Source organism: Herpailurus yagouaroundi, unplaced genomic scaffold (assembly GCF_014898765.1).
Source record: "Herpailurus yagouaroundi ecotype Mexico unplaced genomic scaffold, PumYag 222, whole genome shotgun sequence".
Taxonomy (NCBI): Eukaryota; Metazoa; Chordata; class Mammalia; order Carnivora; family Felidae; genus Herpailurus; species Herpailurus yagouaroundi.
In genome coordinates, this window is record NW_024412453.1 from 4,556,703 (window position 1) to 4,580,891 (window position 24,189).

The following is a 24,189-nucleotide window of genomic DNA, read 5'->3' on the forward strand; positions in this document are numbered from 1 at the left end:
TAATACTAAGTAAAAACCAGTACCAGTGATATGTAGATAAGCCAAAAAATAGGCAGGCTGGTGTGCAAAAGGCTGAAGTTTGGGACACACTTACCTCACCTCATCTCTACCATTGTCCCTAATATACATTGCCTTTCTGTCACCCTGTTATCTTCTTTTAAAGCTCATCATCAAAGGCAACATTCTCCTAAAACCCACAGAGGTTAAATCTATCATTTCCATGGAGAAAAGAAAAGATACATGTGTTTTCAATTGTGCTTATTTGCAATTTATTAACACAAACCATAAAGACCCAGAAGTAATAATGGCCATCTCTGATTGCAACTTTTTCCCCCTTGCTGCTAACATTTCCCTTTGGAACCTTCATTAATGGTCAATAGTATGAGGGCTTTGTTTCTAGGGCTCAAAAACCTGGCCAAAGTAAGCACTCAATAAATGGAGCCATATTGTTATTACCACATCAGCTGATTTATGCACATCATTTATTAAAAAACAAAAAACTTAAGAGTGCTCATAAGTACAATATAATCCAGCAATTCTACTTCTGGGTATATATCCAAAAGAACTGAGGGGCGCCTGGGTGGCTCAGTCAGTTAAGCATCTGACTTTGGCTTAGGTCATGATCTTGTGGTTTATGAGTTCGAGCCCCACGTTGGGATCTGTGCTGACAGCTCACAGCCTGGAGCCTGCTTTGGATTCTGTGTCTCCCTCTCTCTCTGCCCCTTCCCCACTGGCACTCTGTCTCTGTCTCTAAAAAATAAGCGTAATAAAAAAGAATTGAAAGCAGGGTCTCAGAGAGATATTTGCACACCCATAATCATAGCTGCATTATTCACAATAACCAAGAGGTAGAAGCAACCCAAATGTCCACCCATGGGTGAATGGATAAACATGTGGTATATCCATACAGCAGAATATTATTCAGCCTTTCAAAGGAAGGAAGTGCTGATACATGCTACAATATGTATGAACCTGAAGAACATTATGCTAAATGAAATAAGCCAATCACAAAAAGATAAATTGTGTGTGATTCCACTCACATAAAGTATCTAGAGTAGTAAAACTCCAAAAGACAGAAAATGGAATGCTGGTTGCTAGCGGGGTAGGGGAAGGAGGAAATGGGGAGTTCTTGTTAAATGGGTATGGAGTTTCAGTTTTGCAAGATGAAAAGAGTTCTGGAGATCTGTGGCACAGCTATGTGAATGTATTCAACACTACTGAACCATACATTTAAAAATAGTTAAGATGATAAATATTATATTATGTATATTCCTACCACAATTTTTAGAAGGTGCTCATAAGGGTGACAAACAGCCACAATATCCCCACTTAGAAAATATTTCTGAGTCAGTCTGAAGATTCTCAAAACTTACCACACCAGAGTTTGTGCATAGATCAGTTCCAGGACGTTCCTCGCGATGTCAAACTCCTGTAAACCAAGGCTCGTTGGAAACTGCATTCCAATGAGTCTGTGAAAACATCGCTGAGTTTAGTGCCCCAACCATCAACCCTCTCCTTCAGAAGATTCCCCACAATCAACAAAGTAGAGCATCACCAGTTTGGAATAAAGTCATAAGTTCTTTTGCAAATTTTTGAAAAGTTCCAAGTGTAAGTGTATTTTTGAAGAAATAATTGAAGGAATTGAGGGAAAATGGAACTATCACAATGCATTCGAGCAGAGGTACTGCTGAAGTGGTTTACAAAATTCTAGGGCCGCCTGGGTGGCTCAGTTGGTTGAACTTTTGACTCTTGATTTCGGCTCACATCATGATCTCACAGTTTGTGAGTAAGAGCCTGGTGTCGGGGTCTGTGCTGACAGTGCAGAGCCTGCTTGGGATTCTCATTCTCTCTTTCTCTCTTTCTCTCTCTCTCTCTCTCTCTCTCTCTCTCTCTCCCTGCCCCTTCCCTGCTTGCGTGCGGGCTCTCTCTCTTTCCCAAAATAAATAAAGATTTTTTGAAAAATTCTAGAGACTATTATTTAAGTTATCCCATATATTATTTAAATAGTTAACTATAACTTAACAATAGATATTATATAAATGAGATCATTATTAAAGTTATCCTACCTATTATCACTCTTTGCTTGTTAAACCTGTTTTTTCAGGACCAGGTAACTCAGCATTTCCTAACCCCCCCTAAATGGAAAAGTTTTCCATGTTTGGTTACTGCTATCAGATTAATAGGGTTTCCCCATTTTCTAAATCCACAAGAGGAAACCAAGATCTCCATTTATCCCGAGGAAACTTGAGACAGAGAGGATGCTAATAATAAAAAGAAAAAAATGCCGTCAAAGATACAAAAACAAAACAAAAAACCTCCTAACCTTTACATCTAGACCTTGGACAGAGGCTGTAATAAAAGTGAGTTTGGGCAGACTGAGTGTAGAAATAGGGCACGCAACCTACCCCTGAGGAAAGAATCATTATTGTGTTATGCCATTTTTTTTTTGTCATTACTGTTGTTGATCTCCTTAGTTTTTGGGTTTTTTTGTTTTTTTTCGTTTTATTTATTTATTTATATATGAAATTTATTGTCAAATTGGTTTCCATACATGTGTTATGCCATCTTATCACTGGCGCAGCTTACAGAAATATGTACATGTCTATAAGGAATGAGATGCTCATCATATTATTAACACATAAATGAACAGATCAATAGAAGAGGACTGTACATGAGCCAATGACAACACTGCCTCAGTTCTGTACACCTGGTGTCTACCTGGTGTCTAAAATCACAATTAGCACATGAATCAAAGTCAATTAAATGGATCATGAGATAAATCTATAGGTGTCGTCATAGAAAGATGCCACAGCATAATGTTAAAAAAAAATAAGGGCAAAGTCCACAATGATTTTCAGCATGACCCAATTTTTATCTTTGAAACTATATAATACAGTCACACAAAGCAATATGTGCACAGAAAAATCTGGAAGAATATACACTACAATTAAAATGATCTGTGGTGGAAAGTTCTCAAAGACTTTCACTTTCTATGTTTTGCATCCAGTAATGTCTTTATCTCAAGAGAAGTTTGTAAAGGGTTTAGCTGAATGAACTTGGACAACAGGACTGTCAGGTCAAAGTGAAATTTTGGTTAATTTCAGAAGCAAGCAACGTCCCAAAGAACAACAGGCAGACTTGTCACAGTGCATACTTGAAATAAATAAGGGACGCCTATGTGCTAACTATAGTAAGCGTAAGGGATACCCATACTTCCAGCTCAGCCAAGACTCTGGCTCTGGTTCCAACATCAGGTACTAATGACTCAAGGCTGATAAATATTTACCTCCTCAGGAATTCCCCCAGTAAGGAATCAGCCAAAGAGAACACAAAATCCATCAGAAGGAGCCGGTAGATTTCCTGGCCAATGAGAGTTTCCCAACACTGAAAGGTAAACAAGAGTCAGGATGTGGGAAGGGGCTGCTGGTTCCGCCCAGTGCCCTTCTGGTACCCTATACTCGTTAGGACATGGTTGCTGGCCAATGTGACTGGGTCCTCGTACATCCAGAAAAGCAGACCCACTCTGGGCAGGGACGCACCGTTAATTTGTTGAGTTTGTTTTCAAGGGTGTTTATTCCCTTTCTGTGTTGCTCTTCCCCCACTAAAGCTTGCCCTCCATGTGCACCCCAAACTTTCCCTTCTCACTATCTCTCCTCTTTAAACTTTTCATCCCTGTCCTATGCCCTCTGGATCCCATTTCTCAGCCAGGGCTAGCAGAAGGCATCAATGGCAACAATGCCTTTACTCTTTGTTTATTAACCTTATGAAAATCCGTTAATACTTATTTGACTAAGAAAGAGGCTTAGAGGTTTAGCAGGCTGTCACAAATTGGAAGGCTGACTTAGTTCATGAAACTGGTGATCAATTACCTCTGCAGGAAGTCAGTGCTATGAACTGATGGACCGGGAGCTTTTAGATTTGGTTGAACGAGGAGAGGGATGTTTTGAGTGCACAGCCCAAGGATGGAAGGATGGATGGATGGATGGATGGATGGAAGGAAGAATATTATATCAACTCTAAGATCATGAGTAGAAATTCTGAGAAACCAGAGAAATTCACTTCCTCCCTGTATTCAAAGGTTAAGAAAAAAACTCAAGGCAGAACAGCACAGAAATCTCACCTCTTCACCAGCCTGGGCCACAATGTTGAGCCAATAGTAACAAAGAATTCCAATGATTGATATTTTCAGAAAGATGTTTCTAAATAACAGAAGAGAAAACAACTATTGTTACCTTCCATGACAGTCATTAGTACTGTTTGCTAATAATTCCTTTTGGTCAGATGGTAGGACTGAAATTCCCGCTCCCGTGTGGTTTGACTGGGGCCAATATGGCTAGTTCTGGCAAGTAATTTGTGAGCAGAAGTGATGTGTGTCACTTTGCGTCCTTCTAGGCTGGAGCACTGAAATGCCAGCGAGGCTCTCCAGAACTCACTGTCTTCCGTCTGGAATGGCCATCAGCAATATTTGAGACGGTTGCTGCTGTCAGCCTGGATCCCTGCACGAATGACATGACCAAAACCACCTGCCATCCACAGTGGACACATAATATGAGCAAGAACTAAATCTTTGTGTTCGAAGCCACTGAGATTAGGGAGATAGGGGATGTTTGTTACTGCAGCATAACCTATTTCAACTGATATACCCTCTTTCAGTGCATTCCAAACTATCTGATTTCGCTTCTCATTGTAATAATAATAAATGTACATACTTTTAATTGGGTGCTGAGCATGGGCAGTACACTGTGCTAAGAACCTCACTGAATCACCTTAATCTTCACAGCCTAATGTTTACAATTTTGCTGCCATTCTTACTTTCTACAACTCTGTCATCAGGTAGATAGAATTTTTATGTCTATCTTACTGATGAGGATACTGAAGTTCAGAGATGACACGTGTCCAAGGGCACACAGCTTGTGAGGGCCATGACAAAGACTGAAACTGAGGACCATCTCTTAAACCTAGTCACTTTGCCAAAGTCAATAGCTGCTGGTTTTAATAGGGCTTCAGCCCTGGTGTGCCAAGAACTGTGTACCACTAGACCAGGGGTTCTCAAAGTGTGTCCTCTGAACCAGCAGCATCAGCCTTGTCCGCAAACCTGCTAGAAAGGCAAATTTTCAGGCCCTACTCTAGACCTACTGAATCAGAAACCCTGGAGACAGGACCAAGAAATCCCTTCAGGTAATTCTGATGTATGCTGAAGGTTGAGAACCTTTGTGTTAGACTCTGAAGTTCCATGAAGGAAGGGCACTAGATCTTTCTCAGTGCCAGATCCCCAATCTCTTGCCTAGTGCCTAGCCTGTGATACACCCTCACTGTCTACTGGATTAAGGCATCAGGAGACCTTCATTGCAGTGTAGCTTCAAGTTAAACTTGAAAACACACTCTTCTACGCTGAGAAAAATCTCATCTCAGATCAAAAAGAACCGTGTACTTCTGAGAGTTCCCATTTTCTCTTCATGCAAAGATTTTGAATATTTTGTTGAAGCTGTACAAAGGGCTGATGTATATTAAAAGACAACTAAACTCTTAAATGATCAGAAAAACACAAAGAGGAAATTTATTGGTTCAAAATGGCCCACTGAGCATACATGTCTAACCACCTCTTCATCCAAATTCTCCAGATGAGGGTGGAGAGCTGGCCAGGAGCCAGATCTCCCAGGCCATAGAAGGCAAGGGCTCTGGAACTGATCAGTAAAGAAACTCAGTCTACATGGTACTGACCTGTTGTCATAAACACCATAAACAGGAACTGGTCAGGGAACTAGCCAGGAAGGAGCAAGGACAAAATTTGGGTTGTTTTATGCTTTGTTTATCGAAACCTTGGGGTCACCTCTAGCACAAAAAGGCACCCCCTCCCAGCCAACTAATTGCCAAAAGCACCCCTTCTACCTCCATTTGGGTGTCTGAATTACAAAAATGCACCTCTTGGGGCTCCTGGGTGGCTCAGTCAGTTAAGCATCCAACTTCGACTCAGGTCATGATCTCGTGGTTCACGAGTTCAAGCCCCGTGTTGGGCTCTGTGCTGACAGCTCAGAGTCTGGAGGCTACTTCAGATTCAGTGTCTCCCTCTCCCTCTGCCCCTCCCTACTTGTGCTCTCTCTCTCTCTCTCTACCTCAAAAATAAGTAAACATTAAAAGAAAAAATTTTTAATGCACCTCTTTCTCCCAGCTGAGGCAGTGGCTACCAAGGCTCACAGCTTGACTAATGCAAATGCTAGATGAATTTCAGTCCCTACACAACTCATCAGCCAGGCACCCTTCTGCAGTATACAACATGAACATCTGTACATCTCATAACTGAGAAAAACTATGAAAATCCTCAGGCCAATATCAATTTGGAAAGGTAAGCTATTACTCTGATCAAAAGACTGATGTACTTAATTGTATACCTGAAAGCGTTTTGGATTTTATGGCTATTAACCCACCCCATACAAACACACTTTATTCTTGAAATCCTTTCTGGAAAACAGAACTCTGGTACTCGAGCATAACCCTCTGTAGCTCCCACCTCACTTCCCTCCCTGGAAATACCGGCTGGTGGTGGGCGTGGCAGACACACCTACCGGATGAGGAGGATGTAGACTTCGCGCCTCGGCGTCTCATACCTCTCCACCAGCCTGAACAGGGAGTAGAGGCGTGGCGTTGCCAGGTTGATGCAGGACACGAGGAAAGGCAGTAACAGCACTGCTCCAGGGTTCTGGTGGTTCTTCAGGAACTGCAGGGGATGCAGGGAGAGAATCGAGATGCCAAACGTGCACGGAACTCCTCTCTGCCTCACGCAGAAGACCCCACACAATGGGGAAACCCCAGTGGTAGCTCCTCCGGGGTTAGCTCTTAGGCTACCGGTTATTGAGCACTTACCCTGCGCCCAGCAGGACCCACGTGATCACGTGATCACGTTTAATTCTCACTACAGACCAGCAGGTGGGTATTAATAGACTGACTGGCAAATGGAGGCTCAGAGAGGTAAAAATGCTTGCCTGGGGTCACCGAGGCAGATTTGAACTGGGTCCATCTGACTCAGGGGCCTGAACTCAAAACAGCCATTCTGTGACTTTACTGTCCTTAGCAAGAGGTCTGCAGCGATGAGAACGTGTTTCCTGGCTGTTGGAGCAAAAGCTTGAATCCGCGGAAGCTATAGCACAAGGGTATTGAACACTGCAGACTTTCTCCGCCTGTCTCCTGCGTGGCCCTGTTCATTTTCACCAGACTTTTCTTGGGTGCTGAATCAGGGGAAAGGGAGCCTCTGTTAGCCCATGGCACACCTTCGTATGAGGTCCAAAGAGGCACCCCCTTCCTTCATGTGGATGCAACACCCTGGCACTTGGTTTGGAGTGGGGTGAAGGCTGCCCTCAGCTAGGAATCCTTGGAGTCAGGGATTCCAGTGGATTTATCTTCTGTCTCACACTACCTCCTTCCCACTCCTAGGCCTGACCCTGCCTCCCTTTATCTCTGGGTGGTTTCGAAAGCCCCACTTGCACTTTTGGAAGTATTTTTGTAGCCAGGGTAACGTGGGTTCAAATGTTGTCCCCTCTCCCATGCTTATGAACTATAAGGTCTGAAGCCAGATGCATAGCTTCCCTGGGCCTCTTTTCCTGTCTGTGTAATGGGGAGATTATCATGTGACCCACAGAGTCATTGCAAGAATTAAATGAGGGGCGCCTGTGTAGCTCAGTCGATTAAGCTTCTGACTCGATTTTGGCTCAGGTCATCATCTCATGGTTCATGAGAATGAGATCAAGCTCAGAGTCGGGCTCTGCACTGACAGCGTGAAGCCTGCCTGGGATTCTCTCTCTCCCTCTCTTTCTTCCCCTCCCCTATTCATGCACACATAAGTGCATGTTCTCTCTCTCTCTTTCTCTGTTACTCTCTCAGTTGATGCCCTAATTAAAAACAATAAAAGAATTGGGGCACCTGGGTGGCTCAGTCAGTTGAGCGGCAGACTTCAGCTCAGGTCATGATCTCCTGTTTGCGAGTTCAAGCCCCACGTCGGGCTTGCTGCTGTCAGCCTGTCAGCACAGAGCCCGCTTCAGATCCTCTGTCCCCCTCTCTCTGCCCCTCCCCCACTTGCGCTTTCTCAAAAATAAATGAACATTAAAGTAAATAAATAAAAATAAAAGAATTGAGGGGGCGCCTGGGTGGCACAGTCGGTTAAGCGTCCGACTTCAGCCAGGTCACGATCTCGCGGTCCGTGAGTTCGAGCCCGGCATCAGGCTCTGGGCTGATGGCTCGGAGCCTGAAGCCTGTTTCCGATTCTGTGTCTCCCTCTCTCTCTGCCCCTCCCCCGTTCGTGCTCCCCCGTTCATGCTCTCTCTCTGTCCCAAAAATAAATTAAAAAAAAAAAAAGTTGAAAAATAAAAGAATTGAATGAAACCAAATAAGGCCAGGTCTGGCCCCTCAACAACATAGGTGAGACATCATTCACAGAAGATTGTAGCTGCCCATGAATGTGACCCCTAGAGTTGTACAAAGGGTTGCTCCTGCCTGGCATACAGCAGATGTTCAAACAATAGGCTCCACTTCTGCCTCCTCACCTCCTTAGCTGCCCTGCTTCACTTCAGGTGGGCGTGGAGAAAACCTTCCAGGTGAAGAAGAAACTCAGAAGGCTTCTTTATGCCTACAGCTGCCTGGTCACAATTTCTACCCTGGGTAGGCATTGCCAGGCCCTTAAGAACTGAGACTTAATTTCCCCTATTTGAGGGCACATCTCAACATGGTTAATGGCAAACTCTTAGTGTTATGTAATCCCACACCCATTTTCTTGCTGGCTTCTCCTTCACTTGTTCATCCATTTGGTTGTGCACCTACTATGTGTCAAATATTGGGCCTGGAGCCCAGCTACTGTCTTTTGAAGATACATAAACAGGTATTTTCAATACTACACATGACAAGAGCACAGGGAAAGCTTGCAGAGTCAGGAGCGCCCAACACAATCTAGTGAGGGTGGTGGGGGTGAGAGAAAATTTGCTGAGGAAACGGCACCATGCTGAGGTCTGGAGGAGGAGGAGGAGGAGGAGGAGGAGGAGGAGGAGGAATTTGCCCAATGAGGGAATTAGGGCAGGTTGGGTAGAGAATGAACTGCATATTTTCCTACCGAGAGAAAAGGAAAAACATGGTGTGCTCAGGGAACTGTGGACACACCATTTAGTGTTGCTAGTGTAGGATATGGGTAGTTGTGGGGTGTTGAAGCTAGAGATGTGGGCAGGGATCAGATCATACAAGATCTGTCGATCATGCCATGGAGGATAAATTTATATCGAGGGTAAAAATAGGAAGTCATTAAAGAAAGTGAAATAATCCAACCAACCTGTACCACAATTCTAGAGGTTGGCAAACTGGCTACAATTAGTTCCATTTCCAGGGGAAAAGCTGAAACCTACAGAAAAACAGTACTTTGCCCAGACCATCCAGCTAATTAGTCTCAGAGTTTATATCATTTGCAAAAAAAAAAAAAAAAAGGTAATATTCCTTTATTAGTCACAATACTGGGCACAGAGTAGACTCTTCACATAACTTTTTTCTAGTCCTGACCACACACCTACAAAGCCAGGTACGATCATTCCTGGTTTGCAAGTGAGGAATCCAGAGCTCAGAAAGGTTAAATGGCTCACCAGAGTCCATCAGATCACAACACTTAGAGTGTCTGCTCAGTGCCAGGGGCAGTGGGAGGTGTTAGGAATATAATAATAAAGGAAGAAACCAAAACTTAATCCCACGTCTGCTGCCCAAAGTTCCCATCTCTCCACGGACCCAGAGCTTCTTACTCTGAAGCGTGCATACACATCACCAGGGGGCATTGTCAGGATACAGATTCTGAGGCTGTGAGCCCAGGCAGGGACACAAGATTCTGCATTTTTTCACAAGCTTCCAGCTGATGCCAGTGCTGCCCGCCACAGAGTCTGAGTTCAGTAGCAGCTCCATACCGCCTCCCTCCAGTATCTCATCCCTTCACCTGGTTTTGTGCTCGGGCCCCCAGTGTCCCTGCCCTTCTGGTTACCTCTGAGTTGTTCTCAGCCAGGTAATAAACAGCTACGCAGCAGGCAATGGCCACTCCAGTAGAGACGACCCAGGCTGCCAGGTGGGCCAACATGTGGATCAGCTGCTGACTGGGCGTTAACTTGACATTCTCCTGACGGATTTCGGACAGGTTTTCCTATACACACAAGGAAGTCAGGTCGGCCTACAGTACCCTATCACCTGTTAGCAAAGACTCAGCAGGTGAATCTCGGCCACTCTGAGACACAACCCACCCCAGATCCACAGGAGAGAGAAAGGGGGAAGTTCATGATGGACATGGACTATGAGAGACTCATGGGGAAATCTCAAATGGACCAAGAACCTCTATCACTGTGCCAAACACCTTTTCCATCTTAGAGAAACAGGCCCAACAGAGTGGGACTATGCTCTTGAGGAAAGCACTTTGAGGTGTCAAGAAACTCTTTTTTGAAGAATAAGGCTGGGTATCTACACCAACGAATTTAACATCTTCAAACCTCTTGTCAAAGTCTCTTTGCTTACAAATTATTCTCCCTCTCTTTTTTTTTTTTCCTATTATGTATCCCTCCACCCACGTCCCCTCTATCAACATCCAGTTTGTCCTCTGTATTTAAGAGTCTGGGGTTGGGTATATTTGTTTCTGATTTTCTCTCTTTCTTTCTTTTTAGTAAGTTTTTTTCTATAGACCAGGGTTTCTCACCCTCGGCATTATTAACATTTTCAGCCAGTAATTCTGTATTGTGACAACTCTCCTGTGCACAGCAGGATGTTTAGCAACATCCAGTAGCACCCTCCCCCTAACTGTGACAATCGAAAAAGTCTCTAGATATGGGGTGCCTGGGTGGCTCCATCAGTTAGGCGTCTGATTTCAGCTCAGGTCATGATCTTGTAGTGTGTGGATTCAAGCCTCACATCAAGCTCTGTGCTGACAGCTCAGAGCCTGGAGCCTGCTGCAGATTCTGTGTCTCCCTCTCTCTCTGCCTCTCCCCCGCTCATGGTCTGTGCGTTTCTCTCTCAAAAATAAATAAACATTAAAAAAAAAAATAAAAAGTCTCCAGATATTACTATATGTCCCCTGAGGGGCAAAAACTGTTGTGAGTTGAAAAGCACTGTAGGGGCGCCTGGGTGGCTCAGCTGGTTAAGCATCCAACTTCGGCTCAGGTCATGATCACATGGTTCATGGGTTCAAGTCCCGCATCAGGTTCTCTGCTGTCTGTACACAGCCCATTTCAGATCCTCTGTCTCTCTCTCTCTCTCTCTGTCCTTCCCCAGCTCGCATGTGTGCTCTCTCTTTCATAAATTACATTTTTTAATTAAAAAAAAAAAAAAGAAAAGTTACAGACATAGTAAAGGAACTTAGCTGTGGGAAGGTGTTGTATAAAGCAAGCCTGCCTTACCCTTATCTCCGTGCTAAGATTCTTCTGTTTCAACTTGACAGCTCTTTCATGAGTGACGGTGAAGTCCCAGCAGAATATAAGTTTAGTGATCCCTCTGGAGTAGATGTGAGGGTTAATGAAGTTGTTCCGGAAATACCTGGCCATGCTAGGGAAGGCAGAAACCAAAATACTCAAGTGTTATTGAAACAGGCATTGGGGAGTGCAGGAATTAAACAAAGGGGAGTCCTACCATTAACAGGGACAGGCAACATGGAACAGTCAACCTCAGGTTCTACTGGAACAGTGCGATCACAAACATAATGGTTAAGACCACTGGCTTCAAGATCTCATACGTCTGTCTTATAATCCTGGATTGCCAGCTGGGAGATCTTTGTTATTTTAACTGCAACGAGCCTCAGTTTCCACATCTATATAACGGGGATAATAATAGTACCCACCCACAGAGTTTATATGAGAGTTACATTAGTTTCCTCTAGCTGCTGTACCAAACTGTCCCAAACTTAAGTGGCTTAAAACAACACATGTCTACTTATTCTCTTACTGGAAGTCAGAAATCAGAAAATGTTTCTAAAATCAAGGTGTCAGCAGAGCTGTGTTCATTCCTATCCTTCAGCAGGAAATGTGTTTCCCTGCCTCTTCCAGCTTCTAGAGGCTGCCTGCATTCCTTGGCTGATGGTCCCTCCTGTCTTCAAAGCCAGGAGAACTGCAGCTTCCATTCTGTCTGACCTTGACCTTCCTGCCTCCCACTTACAAGGACCCTTATGATTAACTGGCCCATTTTAAGATCCTTAACTCAGTCTCATCTACAAAGTCCCTTTTGCCAGGTAAAGTAAGATATTCACGGGTTCTGGGGATTAGGACTTTGACATCTTTGGGAGGCGGGGGGAACTGTTCAGCCAACCACAAGAATCAATGTAGTGGTTAGAACAGTAAGCACTTGATAAAGGCAGATGCTAATATCGTGGAGACGTCAGCAGGACTCAGTGAAATCAGCCGAGGAAGCACTCAGCACTGAGCCTGGCATGTAAAAAGTGCTGAGTCAATATCTTTCCAAAATTTGCCACCACTAACAGTAGCTTTAGGAACTTTTCCTGGTTTGATAGGACAAAACGAAATCTCATTTTACTCTGAATTGTGTGCTGGCAGTGAGGTTGTTACAGGCTGAACTATACACTCTAAAAACTCCTATGCTGAGAGCATAACCCCTAACCCCCTAACCTTCAGAAAGCAACAGTATTTGCAGATAGGATCTTTATAGAGGCAATTACATTAAAATAGGTCATCAAGGCGGGCCCTCATCCAATATGACTGGTGTCTTTATAAGAAGAGAAGATTAGGACTCAGACATGCACTGAGAAAGACCCTGTTAGGTCACGGTGAGAAGGCAGGCATCTATAAGCCACAGGGAAGCCTCGGAAGAAACCAACCCTGCCAGGACCTTGATCTTACACTTCTAACCTCCAGAACTTGAGAAGATATATTTCTGTTGTTTAAGCAACCCCGTCTGTGGTACATTGTTATGGAAGACCGAGGAAAGGTCCTAGGAAGACCTAGGAAAACGAATACAAAGGTTGAACATCTGTACCTCCTCTTTGACAGTTGTCAAGGGACAATTGCCTATCCATGCCCTTCCTTCCATATAACTAGTGGGGTCACTGCATCCCTATTTTCAGACTGACCAATTTCCTTGAAAGCACACAAAAACCTCTCTTCTTTATCCAAACTTACAGTTTGTGTTATAAAACGGGAATGCTCAGACAGCAATAGAAAGTCAAAATTGCAGAGAAACTGTTTCCTGGGGAACTTTTCAGTCTCTTGAATTTTACCTAAATCCAAAATGAGCTTAGGATTGAGAAATGCAGATACTCCATACCTAAATAGCAAACTGAAAAAACAGACAATCAAACACGCTCCGATTGTGAAGATGTAGGCCAGCTGCATGTTGTAGGGTGCCCCACTGCTCCCGTGTTGGACCGTAGAGTTGGTGTAAAAGCCATAGTACATCACCGTGTCCTGAAAATAACCCTGAAAGAGGCAAGAAGCCAGAGGTCAGGTGGGTCTCTTGAGAAAACAATGACAATGTCAGCACCCTTCACCTTTTCCATCTGCAAGAAACTTGCATCAGTCAGTTTCGACATTTTGTTGGCAGGGCACCCAAGGTCACTGAGAACGTAGACGTTTGGGGGCACCTGGGTAGCTCAGTCAGTTAAGAGTCTGACTTCAGCTCCGGTCATGATCTCACAGCTCATGGGTTCGAGCCCGGCATCGGGCTCTGTGCTGAAAGCTCAGAGCCTGGAGCCTGTTTCGGATTCTGGGTCTCCCTCTCTCTCTGCCCCTCCCCCACTCGTGCTCTGTCTCCCTCTGTCTCCCTCTGTCTCAGAAATAAATAAACATTAAAAAAAAAAAAACATAGTCGTTTTATCACTAGGCTCTTTGAGTTGGGAAAGGACTCTCAAACCCTCCTTACAGTGGAGGGACCCAGGTGTCACCACCTGAACCCAGTGACCAAGCAAAGCATGACTAAACCCAGGACAGCCAACCATGATGGGCCTCTGTCATCTTAACATGACCATGTTAAGTATTATAGTCAAACATGTTTGATATGAAACAAATCAAGCTGTTAGGTCTAAATTGCAATTTATAGGAAATACGGGCCAGAGGAACAAGTCAGAGAGACTATAAGGAAACAATTGATTCCACAAGGTAGGATGTTGGAGTTTGTATGACAACTGGCCTGGTTTCTGCAACAAGCCAACGTCAAGAAAAGAGAGGGCTGTGTCTGGAGAGATCATTCTTTTTTTCTTATTTTTTATTTAAAAAATTTTTTTTAATGTTTTTATTTATTTTTGAGACAGAGAGAGACAGAGCATGAGCAGGGGAGAGGCAGAGACAGAGGGAGACACAGAATCTGAAGCAGGCTCCAGGCTCCGAGCTGTCAGCACAGAGCCTGATGCGGGGCTCAAACTCATGGACTGTAAGATCATGACCTGAGCTGAAGTTGGCTGCTTAACTGACTGAGCCACCCAGGCGCCCCTGGAGAGATCATTCTAGATTAATTGCAAATTCAGAGAAAAAGCAACTGAATGCAAACTGGGGCTTTAATTGGATCCTGGTCTGAACAAACAAGCTATGAAAGACATTTTGGGGACCACTGGGAAGATTTTAATATAGTCTGGATTTTTAATGATATTTTTAATTTTGCTAGGTGTGATAACTGCAGAAAGTGTCCTTATTTTGCAAAGATGCATGTTGAAGAAATTTGGAGTAAAATGTCCTAATGTCTTTAATTAACTGTGAAATGCTTCCAAAAAATAGTAAGATAAAACAATGTGGCTAAACGTTAACAATTTAGAAACCTGCATAGTAGGCATATGAGTGTTCATTTACTACTCTTTATTTCCTGTATGTTTGAAATTTTTCATAATAAAATGTTACATATATACAAATATAAAAAATACAGATCAGGGTGCCTGGGGGGCTCAGTTAAACGTCCTGGGGGGCTCAGTTAAACTCAGTTGGACGTTTAACTGTCTGTGTTGACAGCATGGAGCCTTGCTTGGGATTCTCTCTCTCTCTGCCCCTCACCTGCTTGTGCTTTATCTCAAAATAAGTAAATAAACTTTAAAAAATAAAGCCCTAGGGGCACCTGGATGGCTCAGTCGGTTAAGCGTCTGATTTCGGCTCAGGTCATGATCTCGCAGTTTTTGAGTTCGAGCCCCGCATCAGGTTTTGTGCTGACAGCTCAGAGCCTGGAGCCTGCTTCAGATTCTGTGTCTCGCTCTCTCTCTCTGCCCCTTCCCTGCTCATGCTCTGTGTCTCTCTGTCTCTCAATTATAAGTAAATGTTAAAAAAAAATTTTTTAAATAAAAATAAAAATAAAAACAAAGCCCTAAAAAATAAGTTAATTAAATTAAAAATGTACATCACAACAAGGAGAATGAAAGTAAATGAGGAAGAAATTTACATAATAATAATTCTCACTTAATGCACTTAACACAAGGGAGAATTTTTAACAGAAAAAGAAATTTAAAAAGATAAGTGGGAGAACTTGATTTTGAACATTCTACTTCAAGAGTCAGCAAATTTTTTCTGTGAAGAGCTAGATAATAAATATCTGGCTTGGTAGCTATAGCAACAACTCCACTCGGCCACCGTAGCAGGAAGGCATCACAGACACCTAAACAAATGGATGTGACTGAGTTCCAGAAGGACTTTATTTATGGACACAAATTTGAATTTCACGTATAATTTTCATGTTTCACAAAATGTCATCCCTGTTTTGATTTTTTTTCAACCATTTAAAAATGTAGAAACCAATCTTAGTTCATTGGCTGTACAAAACTAGGTGGCAGGCCAGATTTGGCCCCAGCTATAGTTTGTCAGTCCCTGGTCTACAGAATGCTAGTGGCAGAAATCTCTTCTAGAAGGTAAACTCACAAGGCAGGGGCTATAAGTGTCAATAGGGAGATGGGTAAACAAATTATAGCTGCTGTTAAAAAGAATACTATGGACTGGGACGCCTGGGTGGCTCAGTCGGTTAAGTGTCCGACTTTCGCTCAGGTCATGATCTCACAACTAGTGAGTTCGAGCCCTGAGTCCAGCTCTGCGCTGACAGCTCAGAGCCTGGAGCCTGCTCCGGATTCTGTGTTTCGCTCTCTTCTACCCCTCCCCCACTCACGCTCTCTCTTTCAAAAATAAATAAATATTTAAAAATTAAAAAAAAAAGAGTAGTGTGGATCTATATAGATGCTCAAGATACATAGTAAAACAAAAAAAAAAGTTGCAAAAACCTGTAGTATCCTGTTTTCTTTAGGAAAGAAGAAGGAAGAAAAACAGTGGACAAAGATAGGCTCTAAGCTAGGCCATTAGACAAGGGAAGAAGACTAATGTGGACCTTCACCTAATTTTCTCTCTTTTACAGTAGCAACTTTTCCCCCCTCTGTCTCTGCCCCTCCCCTGCTCTCTCTGTCTCTCAAAAATAAATAAACATTTTTCAAAAAATTTACAGTAGGAACTTTTCAAAAGGAGCGTTGTATTTTGTACAAAGAAAAAGAAAAAAGAAAAAAAAGGTAGCTCTACAAACACCAATATGACATATCCACCACAGAGCAGATGAAAGGAAGTGAGTCATAGGTGGTATATGTGAATGATTCATCTTTTGTTAAAAAACAAAAGAAAGTGGAAACAGAAGAAAGGGATGTATATGTACACGTATACATGTGTCTGTGTGTGCACAGAAAAGGAGATGGTGAACAACACAAACTATTAATATGATTACCTCTAGAGACAGAAAGTCTCCTGTGTTGTGTATATGTTACTTTTAGGGAAAAAAAGAAACACATTTCCAAGTCCCACTTTGCCTATCAGTTGACTCCCAGGCAAAATGAGGGGCCTGGAAGGTATGTCTGGGGGTTTCTGAGGTGGTGGATTTCCAGGTGGGGGGAAATGGAGAACTTACCGCCCCAGTGAAAAATTCCAATCCGGTGAATTGGAGGGTGTTCTTTTCAGGCACAGTAAACTGAGGGATGATGATGAAGCTGAAGGTCACGATGAACGAGAAAATGTTGAACTTCAAAAGCCACCTGAGAAAGTTAAAATAGGAGAGGACGCTCGTTCCAAACTTGCCTCCAATGACCTTGAACGTCTTCTGCCATAGGCTGATGTAACTGAGCAGTTCTGACAGGCTGTTCTTAGATCTACGGTAAGCCTGGGGTAGGGGCACAAAGCATGTGGTAGACAGTCACTCAACAAACACGTATGAGAAGGTCCCATCCTAGCAAAAACGGCCACTATTTCCAGAGCGTTAGAACGTGCCAGGCATGCGCTCAGCGTGTTTGCAAACGTTCTCTCATTTAATCTGACAGGCCACTCTTCCAGGTGAGTGCTATTATTCTCCTATTATTATTCTCCTATATTATTATCCTATATCCCAGTGTTGAAGGTGACGTTCACAATAGCTATGCTGTCCAAATAACTCAGCAACCTCTTATACACCTTTGCATGCCCACCTGGTTTCTCTGCACCTAGACCAACCCAATTTCTATGGCTTTCAATGAAACAGCCCTGAATTTTGGTTCCTCTTCCCCTTGGGTACCTTTCATCCCATTCTGCAAGGGGTACCTTTTTACCCCTTATCATGCCCATTTTGTTGACTGCAATAAAGGCCTCTTACCTGTGAAACGGAGTTCAGACACTGAGCACAGCAGTTGAACTCAAGGATACGGTGGGATTGCTTACTTTTCTCTTTGTCAACCATTGTCCTGTGGGGAATGCCAGAAGAAAGGGAGAGATACCAATGCCGTAATCGCTGCATTCCCCAAATATTTACTGAGTGTCTATGGCGTACTAGGCACAACCCAGGTAGTGAGACAAAGAGAATGATTTCCCTGCCTCATGGAGAAGATATCCTAGTTGGAAGGGAAAGACAATAAAGAAACGGTGATTTATACTATGGAAAGAAAAAGGGAAATAGAACAGGATAAGGCGATGGGAAATACTGGGATGGGGACTGTGTTATAATTTGAAATAGCATGATATTTGAGCAAAATCTCGAAGGAGGGGAGGGGTTAGTTGTATGGATAAGGGACTGCTCCGTGGCAGAGGGAACAGCCAACATGAGACCCCCAAGGAGGCCAGGATGGCTGGACTGGAAACAGCAGGGGGAAGGGCAGAGGGTACGAGTGATAACTGTTGCAGGGGGAGGCGGAAGGGTCCTATAAGTCATCACCCTTGAGTGGTTCTCAACCTAGGGAGATTTTGCCCCCAAGGAACAATTTGGCAAAGTCTGGAGACATTTTTGATTGTCAAAAATCTAGGGGAGAGAGATTTGCTATGACCTTTAGTGGGTAGAGACCAGAGATGTGCTAAACCCCCTACAATAAACTGGACAGTCCCCCACAACAGAGAATGATCCATCCTCCAATATCAGGCATACTGGGGTTGAAAAATCCTGCTGTAAAGTCTTTGGGGCCCTCACAAGGCCCTTATTCCATGACAGAGGCAGGCATGCAGAGTTTGAAATGGAAGACTGTAGGGGAGCCTGGGTGGCTCAGTCAGTTAAGTATCTGACTTCGGCTCAGGTCATGACCTCAAGGTTGGTGAGTTCAAGCCCCGTGCTAGGCTCTCTGCTGTCAGTGCAGAGCCTCCTTTGGATCCTCGGTCTCCCTCTCTCTCTGCCCCTCCCCTGCTTGTGTGTGCACACATGCACACTCTCTCTCTCAAAAATAAAATAAAAACATTAGAAATGGAAGAGTGTTTTTAAAAGATCCAGCCACAGTTGGCATCTTTACCTTTCCATGAATTCACCGCAGCTACTTTGCTCTGGTCCTTTCCTGGTTTTCTTTATACACCCAAATGCCCATCCCCACACCATCATCTCCACAGCCTGGTCCACATGGCCTCCTGCTTTGCCCAGGCAGCCTGTATCACTCCAGCTAGTCCTGTCACTGCATTCTCCTCTACCTTGACTTGGCCTGATTTCCTCTTTCTCATGTGTACGTTTCTTGTTGACAAATTCATCTCCGCTGTCAGACTTTGCAAGTTATCTTTGCAACCCCAGAACAAATGCATTATTGACTTATTTATTAGCAATTGTTGCATCCACTCTCCTAGTTTCTGCCAAGATGACAGGTTGCAAAAGAAAAAGGCCGTGGGGCACCTGGGTGGCTCAGTCGGTTAAGCAGGCGACAGCAGCTCAGGTCACAAACGTGAGTTTGAGCCCCACGTTGGGCTCTGTGCTGACAGCGCAGAGCCTGCTTCCGATCCTCTGTCTCCCTCTCTCTCTCTCTCTGCCCCTCTCCGGCTCACATACTCTTTCTCTCTCTTAAAAATAAACATAAAAAAAAAGAAAAAGGCTGAAGAACAATAAATGTGAAGTAGTCTGAAGCCTAAAACAGCCCTCACTCTTTCACTCGTTTTTTTTTTTAATTCTTAGCCTTAGGAAGCTTTTGAGGTCTCCTCCTCCTCCTCCTTCTTTTTGTAAACTTTGAATTTTAGAGTAATTCAAGATTTGTAGAAAAGTTGAAAAAACTACAGAAAATTCCTATATGCTACTCACCATTTTCTCCTATTAACATCTTAAATTTCCGTCATAGTTTGTCAAAATTAGAAACCAATGTTAGCATACTACAATTACCTAAACTTCACACGATTCTGATTTCACTCATTCTTCCATGAATGCTGTGTTCTATTCCAGGATCCCATGCCACATTGCATTTAGTTGTCATGTCTCTTTAGGATCCTCTAGTCTGCTTGATTTGGCTCAGGTCATGATCCCAGGATCATGGGATCAAACCCCAAGTCAGGCTCCATGCTGAGAGTGGAGCCTGCTGAAGATTCTCTCTCTCCTTCTGCCCCTCCCCCACTCATGCTCACTCTAAAATAAAAAAAATTAAAAATTTTTGAAATTAAAAAAAAGAATCCTCTAGTCTCTGACAATTTTTCAGACTTTTTTTTTTTTTAAGTTTACTTATTTACTTTGAGAGACAAAGAGAGATGGGGAAGGGCAGAGAGAGAGAGAATTCCAAGCAGACTCCACACCGTGTGGAGCCCGATGCAGGGGCTCAGGCTCATGAACCATGAGATCGTGACCTGAGTCGAAATGTAGAGTCAGATGCTTAACTGACTGAGCCACCGGGGTACCCCAGACTTCCCTTATTTTTAATGACCTTGACAATTTTGAGGCATACTGGTCAGGTATTTTGCAGAATGTCCCTCTATTAGGGGTTGCCTGATTTTTTCCTCTGGTGACACTGGGGTTACAGTCTTTAGGAGAGAATACCACAGAGGGAATGTGCTCTTCTGACCACATATCTCTGGCAATGCTAACCTTGATCGCCTGGCTGAAGGGGAGTGTAAACTAGACCTCATCACTGGAACGTTTCTCTCCCTTGCTTTTCATACTCCACCCTTTCAAAGCACATCACTAAGCATAGCCTGCTCTCCTGCTGAGAGGACAGAGGAGTATCTATACAGGTTATTTGGAATTCTTCTGTAGCAAGACTGTCCTTTCTCTTGAATTTATTTCTTATCTTATCTTTCTGAGATGGGGCAAAAGTAGAAGACTGAGGTTCACATGAAATCTGGGAAAGAAGAAAAGCTTTGGGTCCATACTTAAGGTTCCTTTTCTCTTCCATGGTTCTTGGCTGACTCCTGATGGCTTTAATTCTGTCTCTAGAGGTCATTGGTATCAAAGATGCGATTAACTTTTGTCCTGTGGAGGAAAATAAATGGAGTTTCAGTCTGTTTCTTTCACAGAATATCAGCATTTCAAAAGATAGCACTGAACTTAGAGAGCATGTTTTTATAAGGGCATAAGGAAAGAATATATGGACTCAATGATCTCAAAAGCCAGAAATGAAAATGGCAACATGGCGTATTTCTCAAAGTCAAAGCAAATGATAATGTTTGTATGCAACATTTGATATTTTCCTTTTTTTCAATGACAAGAAATATCCAATGAAGCCAACAAGCCCCTGCACATCTGGTCAGGCTCACTGTCCTCCCTCACTTGATTGCCTGCACCATTTTCTCTTGACCCCTGTACTCTAGGCGCAGACATCTTACTTACATTAAAAAAAATTTTTTTTAATGTTTTTTCATTTTTGAGAGAGAGAGAGCACAAGAGCAGGGAGAGGGGCAGAGAAAGAGAGAGGGAGGGAGACACAGAATGTGAAGCAGGCTCCAGGCTCCGAGCTGTCAGCATAGAGCCCGAGGCGGGGCCCAGGCTCATGGACCTCGAGATCATGACCTGAGCCGGAGTCAGACGCTTAATGGACTGAGCATTATCTTGTTTACATTTCTTGACTGTTGTCATATATGCTCTTCTGCCTCCTGGAACGAGTCCCCCATCTTCTCAGTATCATCAGATACTGCTGGCCATCTACCCAAGTTATCTCTCCTTTTTAAAAGAATACGGATTTTGTTTGGGAATCTACCCCCTCTGTCCCAAGGCCCTGAGCTTCTGCACGGTGGGACCCATCTTCAGGCACAGGGCATGAGTCCCATGATTCCAAACTGATTGTTGCAGGTGACTGATTTAGGCATGAGCATGTAACAAGATGTTGGCCAATGTTCTGCGATGCACGGTCTGCTGAGGAGTTTCTTGGAAAAGGCTTCTTCCTTCTCAAAAAGGAAAAAACAAAAACAAGAAAAAGACAGATTCTTCTTGCTCTGGATGTTGTTGTGGCCACATGTGAAGCCTGGAACTGCTGTCACCATCTTGTAACAATGAGGAAGCCAGTTGGGGGACTACCAGTGGGGTAACAACAGAACGGTCTGGCTCCCTGGTTGAGTTATGGAGCTGGAACTCCACAATTGACCTAGTTGGGGTGAAAAGGAAATCCCCAAAAGAGGGCCACCAACTCACTCTGCTGAAGACAAGGAATTTGTGTCTCTCCTGAGAGGGATGGGGGGCTAGACAGAGAGGAAGAAAGGACTAGGAGGAGGAGGAAAGAACACAGTGATGTGGGGAGACAGCAGCATGAGAGGAGACACCCCAGTCTTCAATAAAGGGGCTAAACCCACAAAATGCTTTAGTGAGAATGGATTTTTTTCCCCTCTTAGAAATCACTGACAATGCCTGGACTTCATGACTGGAGCATTATGAGATGAAACAGACACAAGCAGCTGAGAAACCACTGTTTGGCCTCAGGAGCAGAAAGGCAGGGAGACAGTATCAGCTAAGACCTGGTGTCATGGCGGACTTGGCAATAAGGGCCATCCTATGTTGCCAAATCCAGGGTGGGGAGGAAATGGACTAAAGCAGGACAGCAGTTAAGGCATCAGGCCAGACAGACCTGTATTTGGGCCCTGGTTCTGCCAGGTCATTTAATTCCTCATCAAGCAAATGGAAGCGACAAATGTGCCAGCCTCAAAGTGTGGGGAATAAGTAAAACTGAATTTGATGGGAAAAAAAGGAAGTGCTTGGCAGACTGCCAGGCACAGAAAGTGAGCTTGGGGGCGGAGGGGGGGGGGGGGTGCTGCCTGAGTGGCTCAGTCAGTTGAGCGTCTGACTTCAGCTTATGCCATGGTCTTGCAGTTCTTGAGTTCGAGTCCCACATTGGGCTTGTTGCTGTCTGCACGGAGCCAGCTTCGGATCCTCTGTTCCCCTCTCTCTGCTTCTCCCCCACTTGCGCTCTCTCAAAAATAAGTAAACTTTAAAAAAAATAAGAAGAAAGAAAATGAGCTTGGTCATGGTAAACTCCTTTTTAGGTGTTAGGTGCTCCCAAAGTGACCCCTTCCTGGGTCCATCCGTAGCGTGCTTAGATCATCCACCAAACTTCAACCTATTTCATGTCTTAAAAGTAAAAAACCTTGTGGACAGCTTGGAGGCCTTCCTCATGCCCTTGCTAACTCCTTTCCCCCAGTGTCTCACCACCTTGAATGTTTTCATGTGAAGTGTCTATGCCCACACTTCCTGGGCTACGATGAAGGGTCTGAAGAAATGATTCATTCAAAGATGTGGAAAACTTCAACAACTGCTTGCTCTTTTTGTCATCTGGGTTGCCAAAGCTCTGAGAGTCTGTCACATCGATGTCAGAAATGGATGAGACCATACTGAAGCTTGAGTTCACTGGTGTCTTTTCTGGAAAAACCCGAGATGGAACATTCTCTGCCTCGACGAGGATTTCATTCAGTTGGTCATCAGAAAACATCCCTTGCCTCCTCCAAGGCTTGTTCTCCCCTGGAGTGGCCTTCCAGAGACCTCATAGAGCAGTCACACTGACATCGTCAGGAGCCACCAGGAAAAATGATGATGATCACAGAGGGATGCCCCATTCACACTTTTTAAAAGACAAGGATGAGATTGCCAAAGCCAGTCCTACACAAATCATAACATAACTCCCTACATCTGCACAGAGGGGTCTCCTCATAAAGAGGTGTGTTTTCCTGTAGGACTTCTGTCTTGGTAACTAGGTAAGAAATTGGAAACAGAATCCTTCATTAAAGACAATAGGGTTCTAGAAACAGAAGGCAGAGATTCTTCTAAGTGACTCATAATCAAAGGGCAAGATTTTCCTTTTTTAATTTGGTGCCCCGGCCTAAAACATATTTTATATGTATATAATTTTACCTGCCTATATAAATCCAGACAGGTTTACAGTAATACAATTAATGGGGCATCTGGGTGGCTCAGTCATTTGAGTGTCTGACTCTTGATTTCTGCTCAGGTTGTGGAATTGAGCCCTGTGTGGGGCTCTGTGCTGAGCATGGAGCCTGCTTGGGATTCTCTCTTTCTCTCTCTCTGCCCCTCTCCCCTGCTCATGCATGCACTCTCTCTCAAAAAAAAAAAATTTATAGTAATATAATGATTGTCTCCTGACTGCCTTGGGTAGCCAACCCTGCCATTTGTCTGCCTCCTCATATCCGCCCTCCATTTTTCCCATACCCCCAGAAGCCACCTTTCCTGTGTAGGCACTGTGCTCAGTTAAAATTCTCCTGGCTTCCTTTGTGGTTAAAGATGGACTTGTAACCCCATTCTGGCCAGTGAGTCATAGAGCTCCAGGAATGCTTTTCAAAAGGTGACAGTCTGCCTAGTTTCACCTTTTACCTTTCATCATTTTTTCTTCTTCCTCACCAGAGGCCACCATTTTGAAAACAAGAGGACAAATGCTCACCTGAGAAGGATGGTGGAGAAAGAACGTATAGAAAGAGCTCAGTCCTTGAGAGCATCCTGACAGAGCTGCCACACAGACTGTGAACCCCTCCCCTCCACACTTCTTGTTACATGAAAAAAAAATTGCTAAGCCGTGCTATGTCAGAACAAGGCACTTGAACACTATTTCTACCCAAGAGA

General features: G+C 43.9%; 1 protein-coding gene across 3 annotated transcripts in view; it reads right to left on the reverse strand.

Moving 5' to 3' along the window:
* TMC5 (transmembrane channel like 5) overlaps positions 1-24,189 on the reverse strand; it is a 49,409-nt gene that overhangs the window by 15,241 nt on the left and 9,979 nt on the right. The window contains exons 1-11 of one of the 3 annotated variants that reach the window (XM_040458926.1): positions 22,771-23,290; positions 20,505-20,604; positions 17,566-17,653; positions 16,852-17,100; positions 13,267-13,418; positions 11,394-11,538; positions 9,998-10,153; positions 6,564-6,715; positions 4,121-4,199; positions 3,287-3,384; positions 1,374-1,469 (exon numbers count right to left, since the gene is read on the reverse strand). In XM_040458926.1, the coding sequence (XP_040314860.1) occupies positions 1,374-1,469; positions 3,287-3,384; positions 4,121-4,199; positions 6,564-6,715; positions 9,998-10,153; positions 11,394-11,538; positions 13,267-13,418; positions 16,852-17,100; positions 17,566-17,653; positions 20,505-20,604; positions 22,771-23,047 (1,592 nt within the window). In that variant the 5' untranslated portion in view covers positions 23,048-23,290. Of the gene's footprint in view, positions 1-1,373; positions 1,470-3,286; positions 3,385-4,120; positions 4,200-6,563; positions 6,716-9,997; positions 10,154-11,393; positions 11,539-13,266; positions 13,419-16,851; positions 17,101-17,565; positions 17,654-20,504; positions 20,605-22,767; positions 23,291-24,189 lie in introns of those variants that run through there. The other 2 variants (XM_040458925.1, XM_040458924.1) reach the window with 2 other exon arrangements.